Source organism: Cynoglossus semilaevis, chromosome W, assembly GCF_000523025.1.
Source record: "Cynoglossus semilaevis isolate Cse_v1.0 chromosome W, Cse_v1.0, whole genome shotgun sequence".
Taxonomy (NCBI): domain Eukaryota; kingdom Metazoa; phylum Chordata; class Actinopteri; order Pleuronectiformes; family Cynoglossidae; genus Cynoglossus; species Cynoglossus semilaevis.
The window spans coordinates 7,237,459-7,252,830 of NC_024327.1; the positions used below are offsets into that span (position 1 = coordinate 7,237,459).

At 41.3% G+C, this 15,372-nt stretch overlaps 1 protein-coding gene across 1 annotated transcript in view; it reads left to right on the forward strand.

Annotated features, from left to right (window-relative positions):
• The window catches only part of LOC103397082 (EGF-like repeat and discoidin I-like domain-containing protein 3), a 100,355-nt gene that overhangs the window by 42,515 nt on the left and 42,468 nt on the right, over positions 1 to 15,372 (forward strand). Inside the window, exons 4-7 of the mRNA XM_008335327.1 lie at positions 6,087 to 6,268; positions 9,702 to 9,857; positions 11,211 to 11,355; positions 11,443 to 11,627. Coding sequence (XP_008333549.1) covers positions 6,087 to 6,268; positions 9,702 to 9,857; positions 11,211 to 11,355; positions 11,443 to 11,627 — 668 coding nt within the window. The remainder of the gene's footprint in view (positions 1 to 6,086; positions 6,269 to 9,701; positions 9,858 to 11,210; positions 11,356 to 11,442; positions 11,628 to 15,372) is intronic.

Genomic DNA, 15,372 nt, shown 5'->3' on the forward strand with positions numbered 1-15,372 from the left:
CTGTCATTTCCTGTGTTTTCCTGTGTTTTCTTGTGTTGTGTACTCTCTCTCTGTGTAGGGGGCGTGGCACATCTCTCTGACTCTGCCGGACTAATCGCCGTGGCACACCTGCCGTTCCTCAGCACCTGCCACCAATCAGCCTATCAGTCCGACAGCATAAGAGCCCTGGCATTCCTCCCACTAGTCGTCAGGTCGTCTGTTCTGCTGCAGTGGAGACGAACACTGATTTCGATTTGACTATAATTCTTGTGATTATTTTGGAAGTGCGCTTGAAAAATAAATCCTTGTGTTTCTCCTTACGTTGTCTGAGCCTGCATTTGGGTCATCTCAAGGTTAAACATGACATATAATGTCTTTCTGTTTATATTAACTACATTATGTAACATATTTAAATTCAATTTATTGAACTACATTGTACATAGTTCATTTTATACATTTGGAGTCATTATTGTTGTGATATTTTGTTAGAGACACCCATGTTTTTTATGGCTTCTTTAATTAATTAAACTCTGGCTCGGGTCTTTACGTCCAGTTCCAACTTTACTTTGAGTGCAGAATTTAACAACCAGGTGTAAAAAAAGGAAAGTTGGAATAAAGATATGAGTTCATCTCATACAAGATATTTTTACCTAGTCTATTTAATATGAAAGAGACGCACAGCAGTGACTGAGGAGAAGTAAGAGCAGTGGGTTTATTTACCTAAGAAGGATGAAATGATAGAAGAGTATGGAGGCAAGCAGTGGAAGAACAAACCAGGTTGAAGTTCATTCAGTATATGTATATCCCTTCCTAAAAATATATTGGTTTAAAACTTATAAAGATTTTTGTCAAACCTAATGAGACCTAATATTGGTTTCTTGTGGTAATATATCAATTGTACCTTACCTTTTTTTAGTTAACAAGCCTTCTAGTGGCTTTTCTTTAGGATAATGTTTCACAACACCAGAATATTACTGTGTTGCACTTGGAGCAGGGTACGGCAAACAATCCTTGTGATCAGAGATTATCATTGGGATCATGTGTGTATTTATTCACCAAAACCTAGATCTGCACATTTCTATATTGAAGTTTCATTTTTATTTTATTACAAGCTGTATTTCTTCCACTGAAAATGTAGTCAGTTTCTGTCTGGCAGTTGTGTGGAAGATCTCCCTGTCTCCTCTGACTGGTGCTTTCAGCCCACACAGCCCATATGTGTGTGCATAACTTGCCCACACACATTTTTTTATTTAGGAAAGTCTATTTGATTGTTCTGCCTGTCACTCACTCTGCAAACAAAGCCAAATTGCAGTGAATGAAACATAGTCTTCAGAAAGAATTGAAAGAAGTGTAATTGGATACTTTTCCATGGTACACCTGATGATCTCGCCATTTGAAGACACATACTGATAATTTTTTGGTTGTCCCTACACAGCAATTGGCAGTAAGCATTTCTGGCATTCCTAACTAAAACGTCTTCATTAATCAAGCCTAAAACTCTGTCTTATGTTGTTTCTCATCCTTCTTCTTAAATAATGTTTTTCTAATCACTGTGAGGTCTTAAATCGCTTCAAACACTGTAATAACAGTGACACATTTTTATTAAAAACATTTTTTTAATCTAGACAAAAAATGATTCGCTGTGGACCATGTGACTAACATACCTTGGAACACTAAATACTATGTTTGCTATGTTTAATTCAACCTCATTTGTCATCTGCAGAAGAAATCTGTTGCATTACTGACATCTGTGCAGCAGATTTAATACGATTTCCCCTCATCCCCTCATCCCCGCATGCTACTGCTTGCTTATTAGGATTTGTGTGATGGCATAAATTGAGTGAGACTCTAATTTGTTGAGGCTGTAGGTAGGGATTGTGGTAGATAGATTTACTAGCTGTTACTAGCTGGGGGGGGGGGGGGGCTCAGAGGCCAGTAGGCCAAGGCCTGGGGGCTGACTGCCTCCGCTGCGGTGACCGATGACTGACAGGCAGCTCGTCAAAAGTGGTCCATCATTGCCAAAGGACCGCTGCTCCTGCAGCAGTGTCAGGACACAATATTCACACTGTATGTGCTTATGGTACTTAATGTCTGTCTAAGAAATGCCACAGATATAAAGGTGAATATGTTACAAATGAACCAATAAGGTGATCAAGATTAAGGACATTTGCAGAATGTTTAGGTCACATGGTCACATATGATGATATCAAAATGGTGAAATCAAGAAAGCCAACAAATGCTACCATCATGACCTAAATATTTTTTTCCTCACCGTCGGTCAGACTCTCTGACGTGGAAAAGTACAGAAGTACAGCCAATAATCTTCATTGCCCTTAAATAGAAGCTGAAATCAACGGTGGATTTTTCACTCAAAATAACCCAAAAAACATGAATGAATGAATGTTGGAGGACACATATTGGGTCCGCTGTGTTGAGTACACAGAGTGGCTCACACATGAAGGAACAGCTAAAACAAAGTAGAGGAGAGTAGAGGCCTCTGTGTGTCTGTGTGTTCTAGCCACTAAGGTACACAAACCAGCCACTAGGGTACACAGTTGTTTTATAGTGCCGGTCCCAAGTCCGGATAAATTGTAAGGGTTGCGTCTGGAAGGGCAAAACCTTTGCCAAATCAAATAATGTGAATTAAACCTATTTCCATAGCAGATCGGTCGGGGTCTGGATCAAAAACACCCGCCAACAGTGCTGTTGACCTACAGGGTACTGATGGAAACTGAGCTACTGGTGGCTTCAACAACAACAACGGTGAAGCGCTGAATAGACGCTACCGCCACATCAGTGAGCAGCAGACAGCCCATCCAGACGCCTTCCTCATCCTGTGTAGGTGCAATAGGTTGAGTGCTGCTTAGGAGCACTCGGTGTTATCACGCAACGTCACGCAACGTTACTAGGAAAAGTAAGAGAGAGAGGGGGAGGTGACCCGGCGGCGCGGAGTTACAAGGAGCGTGTACGAGCTCACAGAGGTGTGAAAACGGTGTGTGTAGACAGCAATACACTCAGGTACAATAAACAGGGCTCGTGATATCAAAGTATGTGGGGGAAGGGAGTTGCACGGCGTGGTCTTCTAAAGACAAAGGACTTTGTCAGAGTTACCTAACCACAATACTTTATCACGAACCAACTCAAACAAACTTAACCGGTTATGGATGCAATCAATAACCTTGTTAACCGTAAAGCACACACAAAATAGCAGAGAAAAGAAACATGCAACAAGAGAGAATTTCGGCAGCAAATTAACATACAACGTTCACTTTACACATTTACGAAAGGTACGTATGGACTCCTCGTACCTAGGCTTAATGCTTGACGATAAAACGTTACACAGTAATAAACTAATGTGCCCAAAATGCCAGCCTTACTTGTACTTGTCTGCTCGCGGTCCCGGCGTAGTTGGTTTCCTGAGTCCACAGGTTCGTAGCAAGGGAAATCTCGTGCCTGGAATGGACCAACGTCGACAACGACATTTGGAAGAGACTAGCCGCTCTTGTCCCTCTTTGGGTTGCTGCCCGTTGCAGTAGTGCGAAAGTTCGAAATATCACCTATTGGCCAGATTCAGGTTGAATTAGATGCTCTCTAGCCATAAAACTTTTCACCGTGGCTTGTGGCGAGGAGAAGGTTTAGCTAAGTCTTCTTCGTCTAGAGAAGTGAAGTGATGTGTTGCGCCTGGGAGTCCGGGTCAGAGAGAGCGATACCTGGGCTGCACCCCGTTTTTAAGGGTTGTGGAGGTCACCGGACGTGACGTCAGTGGTTCCTCCCGGAAGCAGTGGGATTTTGGGAATAAGAGTTTTAACTGGGCTGTGGATGTACCTACACCTGGCTGGTCACTTCAACCATGCAGACCCTAAGCATGTGTTTCCAAAACTCAATGGACATATTAACTTTCCTACACGAGGTAGCAATATTCTTGACAATGTATACACTCCACAGAAAGGTGGTTACAAAGCTCTATCGCTGCCCCACCTTGGTACTTCAGACCACACCACGGTTATGCTAATACCAGCATACAGACCACTGGTCAAAACCACCACACCAGTAAAGAAACAGGTACAGATGTGGCCTGATGGGTTGTCAGAGGCACTCCAGGACTGTTTCTCCACCACAGGCTGGAGCATGTTCAGACAGGCAACCACATACATCACTGACCTCCAGGAGTATACAGAGACTGTAACAGCCTACATGCACAAGTGCATCAACGACGTTATAGTCACCAGAACCATCTCCATTCGGGCCAATCAGAAGCCATGGATGACAGGGGAAGTCCACAGGCTCCTGAGGGCTCTAAATTCTGCCTTTCAAGCCGGGGATGTGGCGAGCCCGAGAACAGCCAGGGCCAACCTGTCACGAGGCATCAGAGAGGCCGAAACATTACTCCAAGAGGATCTTTAATCACTTCAGTGACAGCAAAGACACCAGGAACCTGTGGCAGGGCCTCACCGCCGACCACTCCCACTCTCTGCTGCACCCCTTTTAAAACTCTCTTTTTCGCTTTTAGACAACAATACCCTGGCACAGAAGTCTCCAACCCTGCCCGGCCACCAGGTCCTGACGCTATCCACCGACAGAGTGAGGAGAACCCTCAGAAGAACAAACCCACGGAAAGCACCAGGTCCTGACAACATTCCTGGCCTTACGGATGTCGTTACAGACAGTGCCTCAAAGTCTGTCAGGTCTGTCTGTTTCCTGTTCCTGCTGTCTGCTGTGTGGGGTAATCTGTGTTATCACACTCACCTGTGTGTCTGCAATTAGCCTCACTTGTGTCACCTGGTGCTCCCTGCATATATACCTCTCTCCCTCACTCTGGCCTTGTGGGATCATTGTGCTGTCTTTGTGTGTTCTGTATTGTCCGTGCCAGCGTTGTGTCGAGCATTATATTGTAGCTGTTCCTAGTCTGTTCCTGGGCAAGTCTGTTGCCATTTTCTTGTTTTTTTTATTCTTGCCATTTTGCACCGTGGGTCCGAGAGGGTTGCAATTTCATTGTGCCATATGTCCTGTATGTATGGCATATTTGACAATAAAGTTGACTTTGACTTTGACTTTATCAACCCTTGAGACAATCCGCACGCAACCCCCAGGCTAAGTGGTGTGAAGTGAACTGCCTTCAAATCAACACCACCAAAACCAAGGATTACAAATACCTAGGTGTTCACTTGAACAATAAACTTGACTGGTCTACAAACACTAGTGTCCTGTACAGGAAGGGTCAAAGCCGTCTATACCTACTGAGGAGACTGAGGTCCTTCGGGGTGTGTAGGACACTCCTCAGAACCTTGTATGACTCTGTGGTGGCGTCCGCACTATTCTACGCCATTATCAAAAAAAAAAAAAAATCTGTTGGGGGACTGGTTTAACCTCTAGAGACATAAATTGTCTGGAGAAGCTGGTTAGGAGAGCCAGCTCGGTTGCAAACTGTCCCTTAGAGACTCTGGAAGAGGTGGGTGAGAGGAAGATTTTAGCCAAGCTAAAATCCATTATGGACTATCCCTCTCACCCTCTGTTTGACACTGTGGGAGCACTGAGCAGTTACATACTCAGTGCAGAACTGAACACTTTCAGAAGTCTTTCCTCCCATCAGCCATCAGACTGTTTAATGCACAACTATAGTACTGTTCTGGTCTGTCAACATTACAATCCTTCAAGCAATGTTGTTTACATATACCAAGCCTATACATAGCTACATTGCATATTGTTTGTATTTTTATTTTGTTCCACGTACCACACTACTAATTTTAGTCACTTTTTTTCCCTGCAGGTCACTTTAAATGTTGATATTTGTATCACCTTGTAAATACTGTCTACACTGCTGTACTTTTTTATCACCTTGTAAATACTATGTCTACCCTGCTGTTACTTTTAGTACTACATGTCTATCCTGCTGCTGTAACAACTGATTTCCCCGGTGTAGGATGAATAAAGTCTTATCTTATCTTATCTGATGGAGAGACATGACGAAGAATCCTGTCTCTGATTCAAGAGAAACTACAATGAAGCACCTGAAAAGGCTTTTGTCTTTGTATCGACATTTGTACACACGTGAATACTGGGTCTGTATGAAGACTCATCTTTTTCTCGTCTTTCTGCTTTTCAATCAGAATGCTCTGGACCACTGGGCATGGAGGGTGGGATAATCTCCAACCAACAGATAACAGCCTCTTCCACCCACCGCGCTCTCTTTGGCTTGCAGCAGTGGTACCCGTACTTTGCACGCCTCAACAAGAAGGGACTGGTCAATGCCTGGACCGCTGCAGAAAATGACAGATGGCCGTGGATCCAGGTAACAAACAGTCACAGGATGGGGGAGACACACAAAGCTGGAACCGAGCCAGGCAAACACAGAACCTAGAATACAGTTAGCCCAAGATATAGAGGAATTCAACAATCATTTATTTTTTTTATTTTTAATAGCCACTTTAGAATGATAATAAAACTTCAGTTTATTCATCCATCCATCCATCCATCATCAACCGCTTATCCGGGGCCGGGTCGCGGGGGCAACAGTCTGAGCAGGGACACCCAGACTTCCCTCTCCCTCGACACTTCCTCCAGCTCTTCTGGGGGCACCCCAAGGTGCTCCCAGGCCAGTCGAGCAACGTAGTCGCTCCAGCGCGTCCTCGGCCTCCTCCCAGCGGGACACGACACGAGCCGCCAAGCCACCTCAGCTGACTCCTCTCGATGTGGAGGAGCTCTACTTCGAGCTCCTCTCGTGTGACAGAGCTCCTCACCCTATCTCTAAGGGAGCGCTCTGCCACCCTGCGGAGAAAGCTCATTTCAGCCGCTTGTATCCAGGATCTTGTTCTTTCGGTCATGACCCAGAGCTCATGACCATAGGTGAGAGGTAGGAACGTAGATCGACCGGTAAATCGAGAGCTTTGCCTTTCAGCTCAGCTCCTTCTTCACCACAATGTCAATCTCACGTTCCATCCTACCGTCACTCGTGAACAAGACCCCAAGATACTTAAACTCCTCCATCTGAGGCAGAACTTCCTCCCCAACCCGGAGGGTGCAAACCACCTTTTTCTGGTCGAGAACCATGGCCTCGGACTTAGAGGTGCTAATTCTCATCCCAGTGGCTTTACACTCGACTGCAAACCGCCCCAGTGCATGCTGCAGGTCCTGCGTCGAAAAGGGTCAACAAGACCACATCATCCGCAAAAAGCAGAGATGAAATCCGGTGGCTCCCGAACTGGACCCCACCCGACACCTGGCCGCGCCCAGCAATCTGTCCATAAATATAATGAACAGAACGTGTGACAAAGGGCAGCCCTGCCGTAGTCCAACATGCACCGGGAACAGGTCTGACTTACTGCCGGCAATGCGAACCAAGCTCCTACTCCGATCGTACAGCCCTTAGAAGAGGGCCCCCGACCCCATACTCTCGGAGCACCTCCCACAGAATACCACAAGGGACACGGTTGAAAGCCTTTTCCAAGTCCACAAAACACATGTGGACCGGTTGGGCAAACTCCCATGAACCCTCAAGCACCCTGTGGAGGGTATAGAGCTGGTCCAATGGTGTCACAAACATCAGTGATCTTAAACTCCCGGCTTGGGGGCTAGCAGTGGCCCTTTGGTTCATTATAGTTTGAGACCCCTGCTTCAAATACATTAGAAATCACCCATAAACAAATTTTACCCTTTTTTTAACCTCAGCTTTAAAAACTAAAAGTTGTTTGTAATCTCCTGTGAAGCTTTATTGTGAGCCTAACAAAGCCATTACTGCGGGGACTGCAGTCTCAGAGTGAGTGAGTATCGACAAAAATAATGTTTATTGTGATTTTTTTTTTGGACCCATAGTCCAGCAGTCCTAGTCTTATAGCATTATTTTTTAAGGCTTTTAATTTTTAAGTGTGTTATGTAATATTCTAACATTTCTTGATTTTCTTTAGCTGTAAAATTGTGATTCAAATTAAAAACACAACTCTATTCTTTAGTTCTTTGTTTGATTATTTAAACAACTAACATGACTATATTATAATATTCAGATGAGGCTGTAAAAAGTGAAGGTATTGTAATTTATTATCACCATTACTACCTTCATCAACTCATTTTCAAATGTTCTATTAGCTTCCCCAAACATATTTTTTTTAATTTGTACCTTGGTGTAACTTGCTGTTCATTATTCATTATTCATTATACATGTGACTGTGAATAAAATCAGTCTGTAAGTTCACAGTTAAGGTTTGACTATATAACAGTTTCATATATAAATACATAAACTACAAAAATGAAAAATATGTCACTGTCCAATTCAAAGCTCTTTAAATGTGTGTCTGATTGTTGTACTATTTTCCCCACGGTGCCACAGGGCTTTTAAAATGTAAATGCAAAGAATAGTAACAGTATTTCATTTGTTTTTCTTCTGAATGTTAATGTAATTTTAGAGGGTGAAACTGTTTGTATGTTTGTGCAATGTGCTTAAGTAAATTAAAAAAGTGTAACTGTTCTGTATTCCTGCAGCACTATGTATGCTAATACAAGATGCTGTCAAAGGTTAACGCTGAATATTTTTCTATAACGATTCATTCTTGAGAGGAACTCTAGAGCAGAAATAGTTTAATGTAAAAGTTTGTGCATTTGAATAACATCACTCAATGGCAAAAAATGAGTCACTCAAAATAGGGGAAGGGTGAAAAGGTGAGGCCTCGCTCCCAACTTGGGATTTCAGTTTGTTCTATTTTTATCAATTTTCCTTTCCTGTTTGTGCAGCTAAGCCATCCAAGCAATCTATGTATATTATTAGTTATAATTCATGTAATTATATAACATATGAGAATGAAAATAAAGTTAAAATGCTGAAGATTACATGAATTATTAAGTATTTATTGCTAAAAACAATAATAATAAAGAAACATATGTTATGTTCTTACTGACATCACATTGAGGTCAGAGTCCTTTCTTGCTTTATCTTGACACCATTGAAACCCGACAGACAAATGTCTGCTGACACTAAATGTTCCCATCCATACATAAGTCAAACATACACATCCATCGCCATTAGAGCTTTTGAGCATTAGAGTTTCAGGATTTTTCTGAAATTTTTTTTCCTCCAGCAAAAAGACAAAGAACAGTTTTTCAGCGAGTTTAGTGATTAATGTAATTATTTTGGTCAACTGGATAAGAAATCTGTTTTTAAAAATAATTGGTGTTGACTCATTGTGCTAAACTTCACAAGTGAATAATCTGTCAACTGAAGACAAAGTTGTCTAAGCTCATGATGGCAAATAATTCAGGGAATTCAGGGAAATCTTCAAGGATTCAAGGAATTTATACGGAATGATTCTATTCATTTGAAAATAGACCTGACCAAGTCTTGCTTTCAACTGCACAATAGAAATCAAATTAAACCTCACAGTGCTTTTGATAAATGTGACATGAAAAGAAAGTTAAGGTTTTCTCTCCATGATGTTAAACAACAGTCATTGCCTTTCTGGCTTTTGTTTCTTTTCTCTTCCTCTTGGCTCTTCCAGACACCTTCTGTTGGCACTATGTTGACAGTCTGCACAGGGCTGACAGAATAGATGTGGAGCAGCAGAATTTATTTAATGTTTCATTTGATCACAGACTGTCTAAATACGATGGATGGTCCTGACAAGCAGGAGACGAGTGAGAGGATTGTCACCTTACATAAACACACTTGCTCACACAGGTGTGCAAAGTCATGGTGTATGAAGATGAACGTATTTATATATTTTTTCTATACCCCACAGATAAATCTGCAGAGGAGAATGAGAGTTACCGGCCTAATTACCCAAGGTGCAAAGCGTATCGGCAGCCGAGAGTACATAAAGTCTTACAAAGTAGCCCACAGTGATGATGGGAAGACCTGGACAACATACAAAGTCAAGTGCAAAGATGAGGACATGGTGACACACACACACACACACACGGGGGAACACAAACACAGTCAGGCAAACCGATTGTCATCTCCCTAATGCTAAACCTCTTGCAGCTCGTGTGTAGCACAGTGACAAAGACACACACTTACTTGTACACATGCACAAATGGTGACTGGAGACAAGGTGTTTTATCATTCCTGACAGCAAACCACAGCTGTTTTTCGTTTGGCCGTGCTCCAAACAACCCTGACTTTCAAACTTCTGCTCAGTTTTTTTTTTTTTTTAAATATAGACGGACTATATTGTAAGTCTTCCCCAGTCCACTGTTAATCAGGTGGGAGCTAACGCTTTATAATTCTAGATCAAACAACATTTACGCACAGGGCAGAAAAACCCTAGGGTTACTTCCCAAGAGTAAGAGTTTTCTGCTTCCATTTTTATTCCATGTCACTGAACCTTTCTGCCAAAATCACATTTTGACTCATTGGAATAGACTAAATTGATAATGGGTTGTTGACCTGTACTTACCTTACGGTAACTGTTGCTTTGTTAAATTTTGCTTACACCTCTGGAGAGGGAAACAAGAACAAGAAAAAAAGTAGATGAGGGCAAAACTTTTATGAGCTCCCCTTGATCTTTATTCCCCTCAAAAATGCATAAATAATAATAATAATCCTTTATTCGTCCCAATATGGGGAAATTTACAGTGTGAGACTGCCACAGGAGGTGCAATTAAGTATTGCTGTTAAGTATAGTTTGCAACTCACAGACTTATAGTAATAACAACAATAATACCAGTAATAATTGTTATGATAATGAACTGCACCAGCTTCAAGGTTCAACCGTTACTGACTTGTATTAAACAACAGCTCACTTTGTACATAGCTGATTGAAATGCATGGGCATTTAAAAAAAAAAAAGCATTTAAAAAAAACAAACAAACTAATAATACATAACCCGAAAAGCTGGACTCTGTGAACAGGAAGCATTCCTGGACATTTTCAACTGCTCTCACTTTCACTCTTCTACTGTGTTCCCATCTGCCTCCAACTTTCTGAACACCTTACATGCAGTGCATTCGTTGCTCCAGTCAGATGTTCTTTGTTGGTCTTTGTTAGGTCACTGTGATAAAACACTTGCAGTATAAGTGAAGCAATAATTTAAACACAACACCACTCTTATGAGTTACAGGCTCAAATGGTGCACGGGATTGTCTCGTTTTCTCTGTAATTCTATCTCATTGACCCTGAGTGACTGCAATTTGTTGACTACAGAGTAGACACTAGAGATGGCTCCAGATAGACCGCTATGTTTCAACAGAGCTGATCTGCTGCAGCGTCCTACCAAACACATCTGCTGTTATTTCATCCCCTTCACCAGATTTTCAGAGGCAATGTGGATAACAACACTCCATCAGCCAACTCCTTCACCCCGCCTATTGAAGCACAGTACGTGCGCATTTACCCACAAGTCTGCAGGAGGCACTGCACCTTACGCATGGAGCTACTGGGTTGCGAGCTAACAGGTGAGTTTGGCTGTAACTATTGTTGTTGTTGTTTTGGGGTTTTTTTCAGTTATTTTAGAGCTTTTCTGACTTTATTGTTGTTCTCAGGTTGTTCTGAGCCCCTGGGGATGAAGTCAGGTCACATCCAGGACTACCAGGTCACTGCCTCCAGTATCTTCAGGACACTCAACATGGACATGTTCACCTGGGAACCTGGGAAGGCCCGCTTGGACAAACAAGGCAAGGTCAATGCTTGGACAGCAGGACACAGTGACCAATCACAGTGGCTACAGGTAATGCACTCAGTAACTGAACCAGATCTCTATTGTGGTTACTTTACACTTAACATTCTCATGGGAATTAGCATATAAAAGAACAAAAGACAAGTCGGGCTTTTGAATGCAGAAGAACAGACTTTTACTCCAAGGATTATCCTGCTCCTCCCTGGAATAGTAATTGATTTTGACGGTGCACGGCCTTACATGTGAGTGTATTCATTTACATTTCGTTGAGATACATTTTAATAATGGTTGCAGGTTAAGTTATGAATTAAACCACATCTTAAAATCCTGCATCTGTTAATGAGTCAGTAATAGGTAGTCATCTCTCTCTTTTGTTTTCATTGCCTCTCTTTGTTTTTTCACTTCAACACCAAAACACCAGCCTTTGTTGGCAGCGTTTAGTGGCTCTGTCTTTGGCTGCAACCCAGTCTCTGTATCTCTGTGTCCAGCCAATGCATTTGTTTCCATTACAGTAACTGATGGCTGAAAGTGTCCTCTGAAAGGGACAGGACATGTCTCTGAGTGAGCGTTTACATGCTGGTCCTTCTGTTTATGAGATGAATAAAAGCTCAGGGAGTTTTTGATGCTCAGTTGGACCTTAGTCATGTTTACTCTCACTTTTGGCCTGGTGTGATTTGGTTAATGACAAGATTAGTGATGCTCTTTGTTTTCAGAGTGGGAGACACTAACAGACATAACTGCCTCATATTCTTGGTGGAATTAAAAGTCAAAGTTAATTATTGTCACTGATGCACAACACACCACTGCACACTTAACCCATCACCACATCACAGGGCAGCTCAAGCTGAGTGCCACGCTCAGTTTACCTCAGTGGGACCTGGTGGGCGGTGGATTCAAACCTGCGACCTTCCAGAACCAAGTTTGCTTCCTTAACTACTGGTCCGCCACTGCCCCTATAAAGATTAAATCTTTTTTAATTTATAAATTATTTCTATCATTATTATATTATTGTTTATTTTTGATTATTTATTATTCATTATTTTTTTCAGATTTTTTTATAAACCCCTTTTTCTACTAACTGTTTTCTGGTCTGAACAACAATTGTGGTTGTCTTGTTGCTGATCAGATGGGTCTACTGCTTTATTTGATATATTTCTTTCTATTACTACACTAAAAGCTTTTTTTAGTAAAGGAATACTGAGCTGAAGGGAAAAAAACTCAAAAAGCACAGAAATATATCCAGACCACATCACAGCCAGAAAGCCCAGCTGAGCAAAACAAATGGCTGTGGTTAAAGGGAAAATTGTGGTATTATATTACATGCTGTGCCAACAGAAAAGAGAAGATGCTACACAGACTCAGCTTCCACTGCTGACATTCATTTCATATTACTCTAACATACTGCACTGTTGAGCACATGACATTGTCACCGAACACTTGCAGTCACTCGACCCTATAATAAAAAATTTACTTTTAGCAAACCTGAAATGTTTTGACACACATTTTCAGAAAGGCATTATTTGACAACTTACAGTGAAATAATCAATTCTTGAATAACATCAGCCATTAAAAAATTATGGCTGGATATTTTTAAACAGAAAAACTGAAGAAACCATTGGACATTTGTGACCATACTGGTCACAAACATTTGTGACTCAGACAGACACAAGCAGTGACAGTGTGTTGATTCTACTGATCTGCTGAAGACACTGGTGAACACCTACAGTGGCTGTCCTCTCCAGAGCTTGGGGAATTAATTGATTTTCAGTGGTATCAGTGAAAGACATTTGACATTTTAACATTTGAGATGAATAGAATTAATCAGCCTTAATGACAAATTAAGTTTTCCTTTCAGTCAAGAAAACTGCTCTGCAAGATGGAAATGGTTGACAGCCAGAAAGTGTAAACCTTTGTTCCATTATTTAGCATTAGACTGGGATATCATGGATCTTTGTGCGTTTGATTATACATTGGCCATATTTTATATTACAGATATAGGCACAAAGAGCAAAAAAAAAAAAAAGCATACAAATAATTGAAAATTGTGCTTAATCTCTGTCAAGTGTATCAGGTAGGTCAAGCTGATAAGTTAATTGTTTTCACATACAGTAGCAAACACAAAGTGTACTAACATTTACACTTAATGTCATGTAATTTACAAGTAGTTGTGCAGATTTTTAGAATTTTTGTTACTATGAATTTATATTTTTTCTTGCATTTAAGTTATTAAAAATATGGACAATAATGACGTAGAGTACGACTTAAAATTAAATTAAAGTTAATGAAAAATAGAGCTGGTGATGATCTGCAGCAGGTAAAGGCAATAAAGGAAAGGTTCATTGAATTAATCTTGTTGAAAATATAAATTCATTTCTAGAAACTTTGTCAAAGGATAATTATAGGAGCTGAGAGACAGGAGAACAACGGAAGGAAAGACGGAAAACTGTGAGGTGCTGGAGGAACAGTTAGGAACAGTGAGAGCAGCTATGATGAGGTTGAATGGTGGAAACTGACTGGGTTACTCTGACAAAGCCCTACAGTTTTAGAGATATTTACGGACTGATGTGTGACAGGACGATCAGAGCATCAGTGACAGGGAAGGTTTACAAGATGTCAGTGTGACCTGCTGAAATGTATGGTTTGACAGCAACACTGTCGAAACGTCTGGAGGTAGAGCTGCTCTGGTTCCTCATATAACATGCTCTTTATCTTTAAATAAATTGGAATAACTCTTTATGAACCTAATTCCAGAGCTGTTTATTGCGGTTAATTTAGCAGAAGTGAACTGTGACACACCCTCAACGATCTGGGTTCATGCCCTTTAGTTCCCACAGACTCGCTGCATGTCTATGTCTTCCGAGACACTGCTTATTAAGACAGTGACTATATAATTATTAGCATCTCAACATACAACTGTTCAACTGATGGTGTGTTTTTATGCTGTACATGGCCTTGTGTAGACGCCGATCATTCATCACTTCATTTGCAACTTTATGGATTTATTTTTGGCCCAGCAAGGTTTAGAAAAAACAGGCTATGGTAGCAACTCTGTTCTAACAGTCCATTTGTTATCCTCTATCTGCAGTTTTCACACCCAATTATTTCCTTAAAGTGATTAATATGTGCAGCGTGGGGCTGTAGCACCCTGATAATCACCCAAGCCTCCGATGAGGCAGAGTGAGCTAAAACCTTTGTGTGAAAACTTGAAAAAGACATATAGTAGCACTTCTATAAATCGTACACTGGGGCCCAGGTTTGATGAAACCTAAAATCAGTATCAGTGATTAATAAAAATCAGGCAACTGGAAATGATAACATACACACACACACACACACACACACACACACACACATATATATATATATATATATATAGTTTTTGTGCAGCAAAGCATATCTGGGAGAACTCTTTGAAAGTGGAAAGCCTACATACACAAGTGCTGATTAGGGAAAGTGAGGCAGCCTCAAATCTATCCCACTGCATGTTTATAGTAAGAAAGTCTCTCTGCTGGTACACACAAGTGGGGAACACAGCAGGAGACAATAAACCAAGACTGTGCAGACAAAGACAAGTGGAGACATACAGTGGTATGAAAAAGTTTGGGCACCCATGATCATTTTCAAGATTTTCCTTTATTTTGGATTTGGTTGTTCAGAACAGCAATTTCAATTAAATATATCATATAGCAAACAAACACAGTGATATTTAAGAAGTGAAATGAAGTTTATAGGATTTACAGAAAGTGTGCAATAATTACTTAAACAAAAGTAGGCAGGTGCATAAATTTGGGCACCC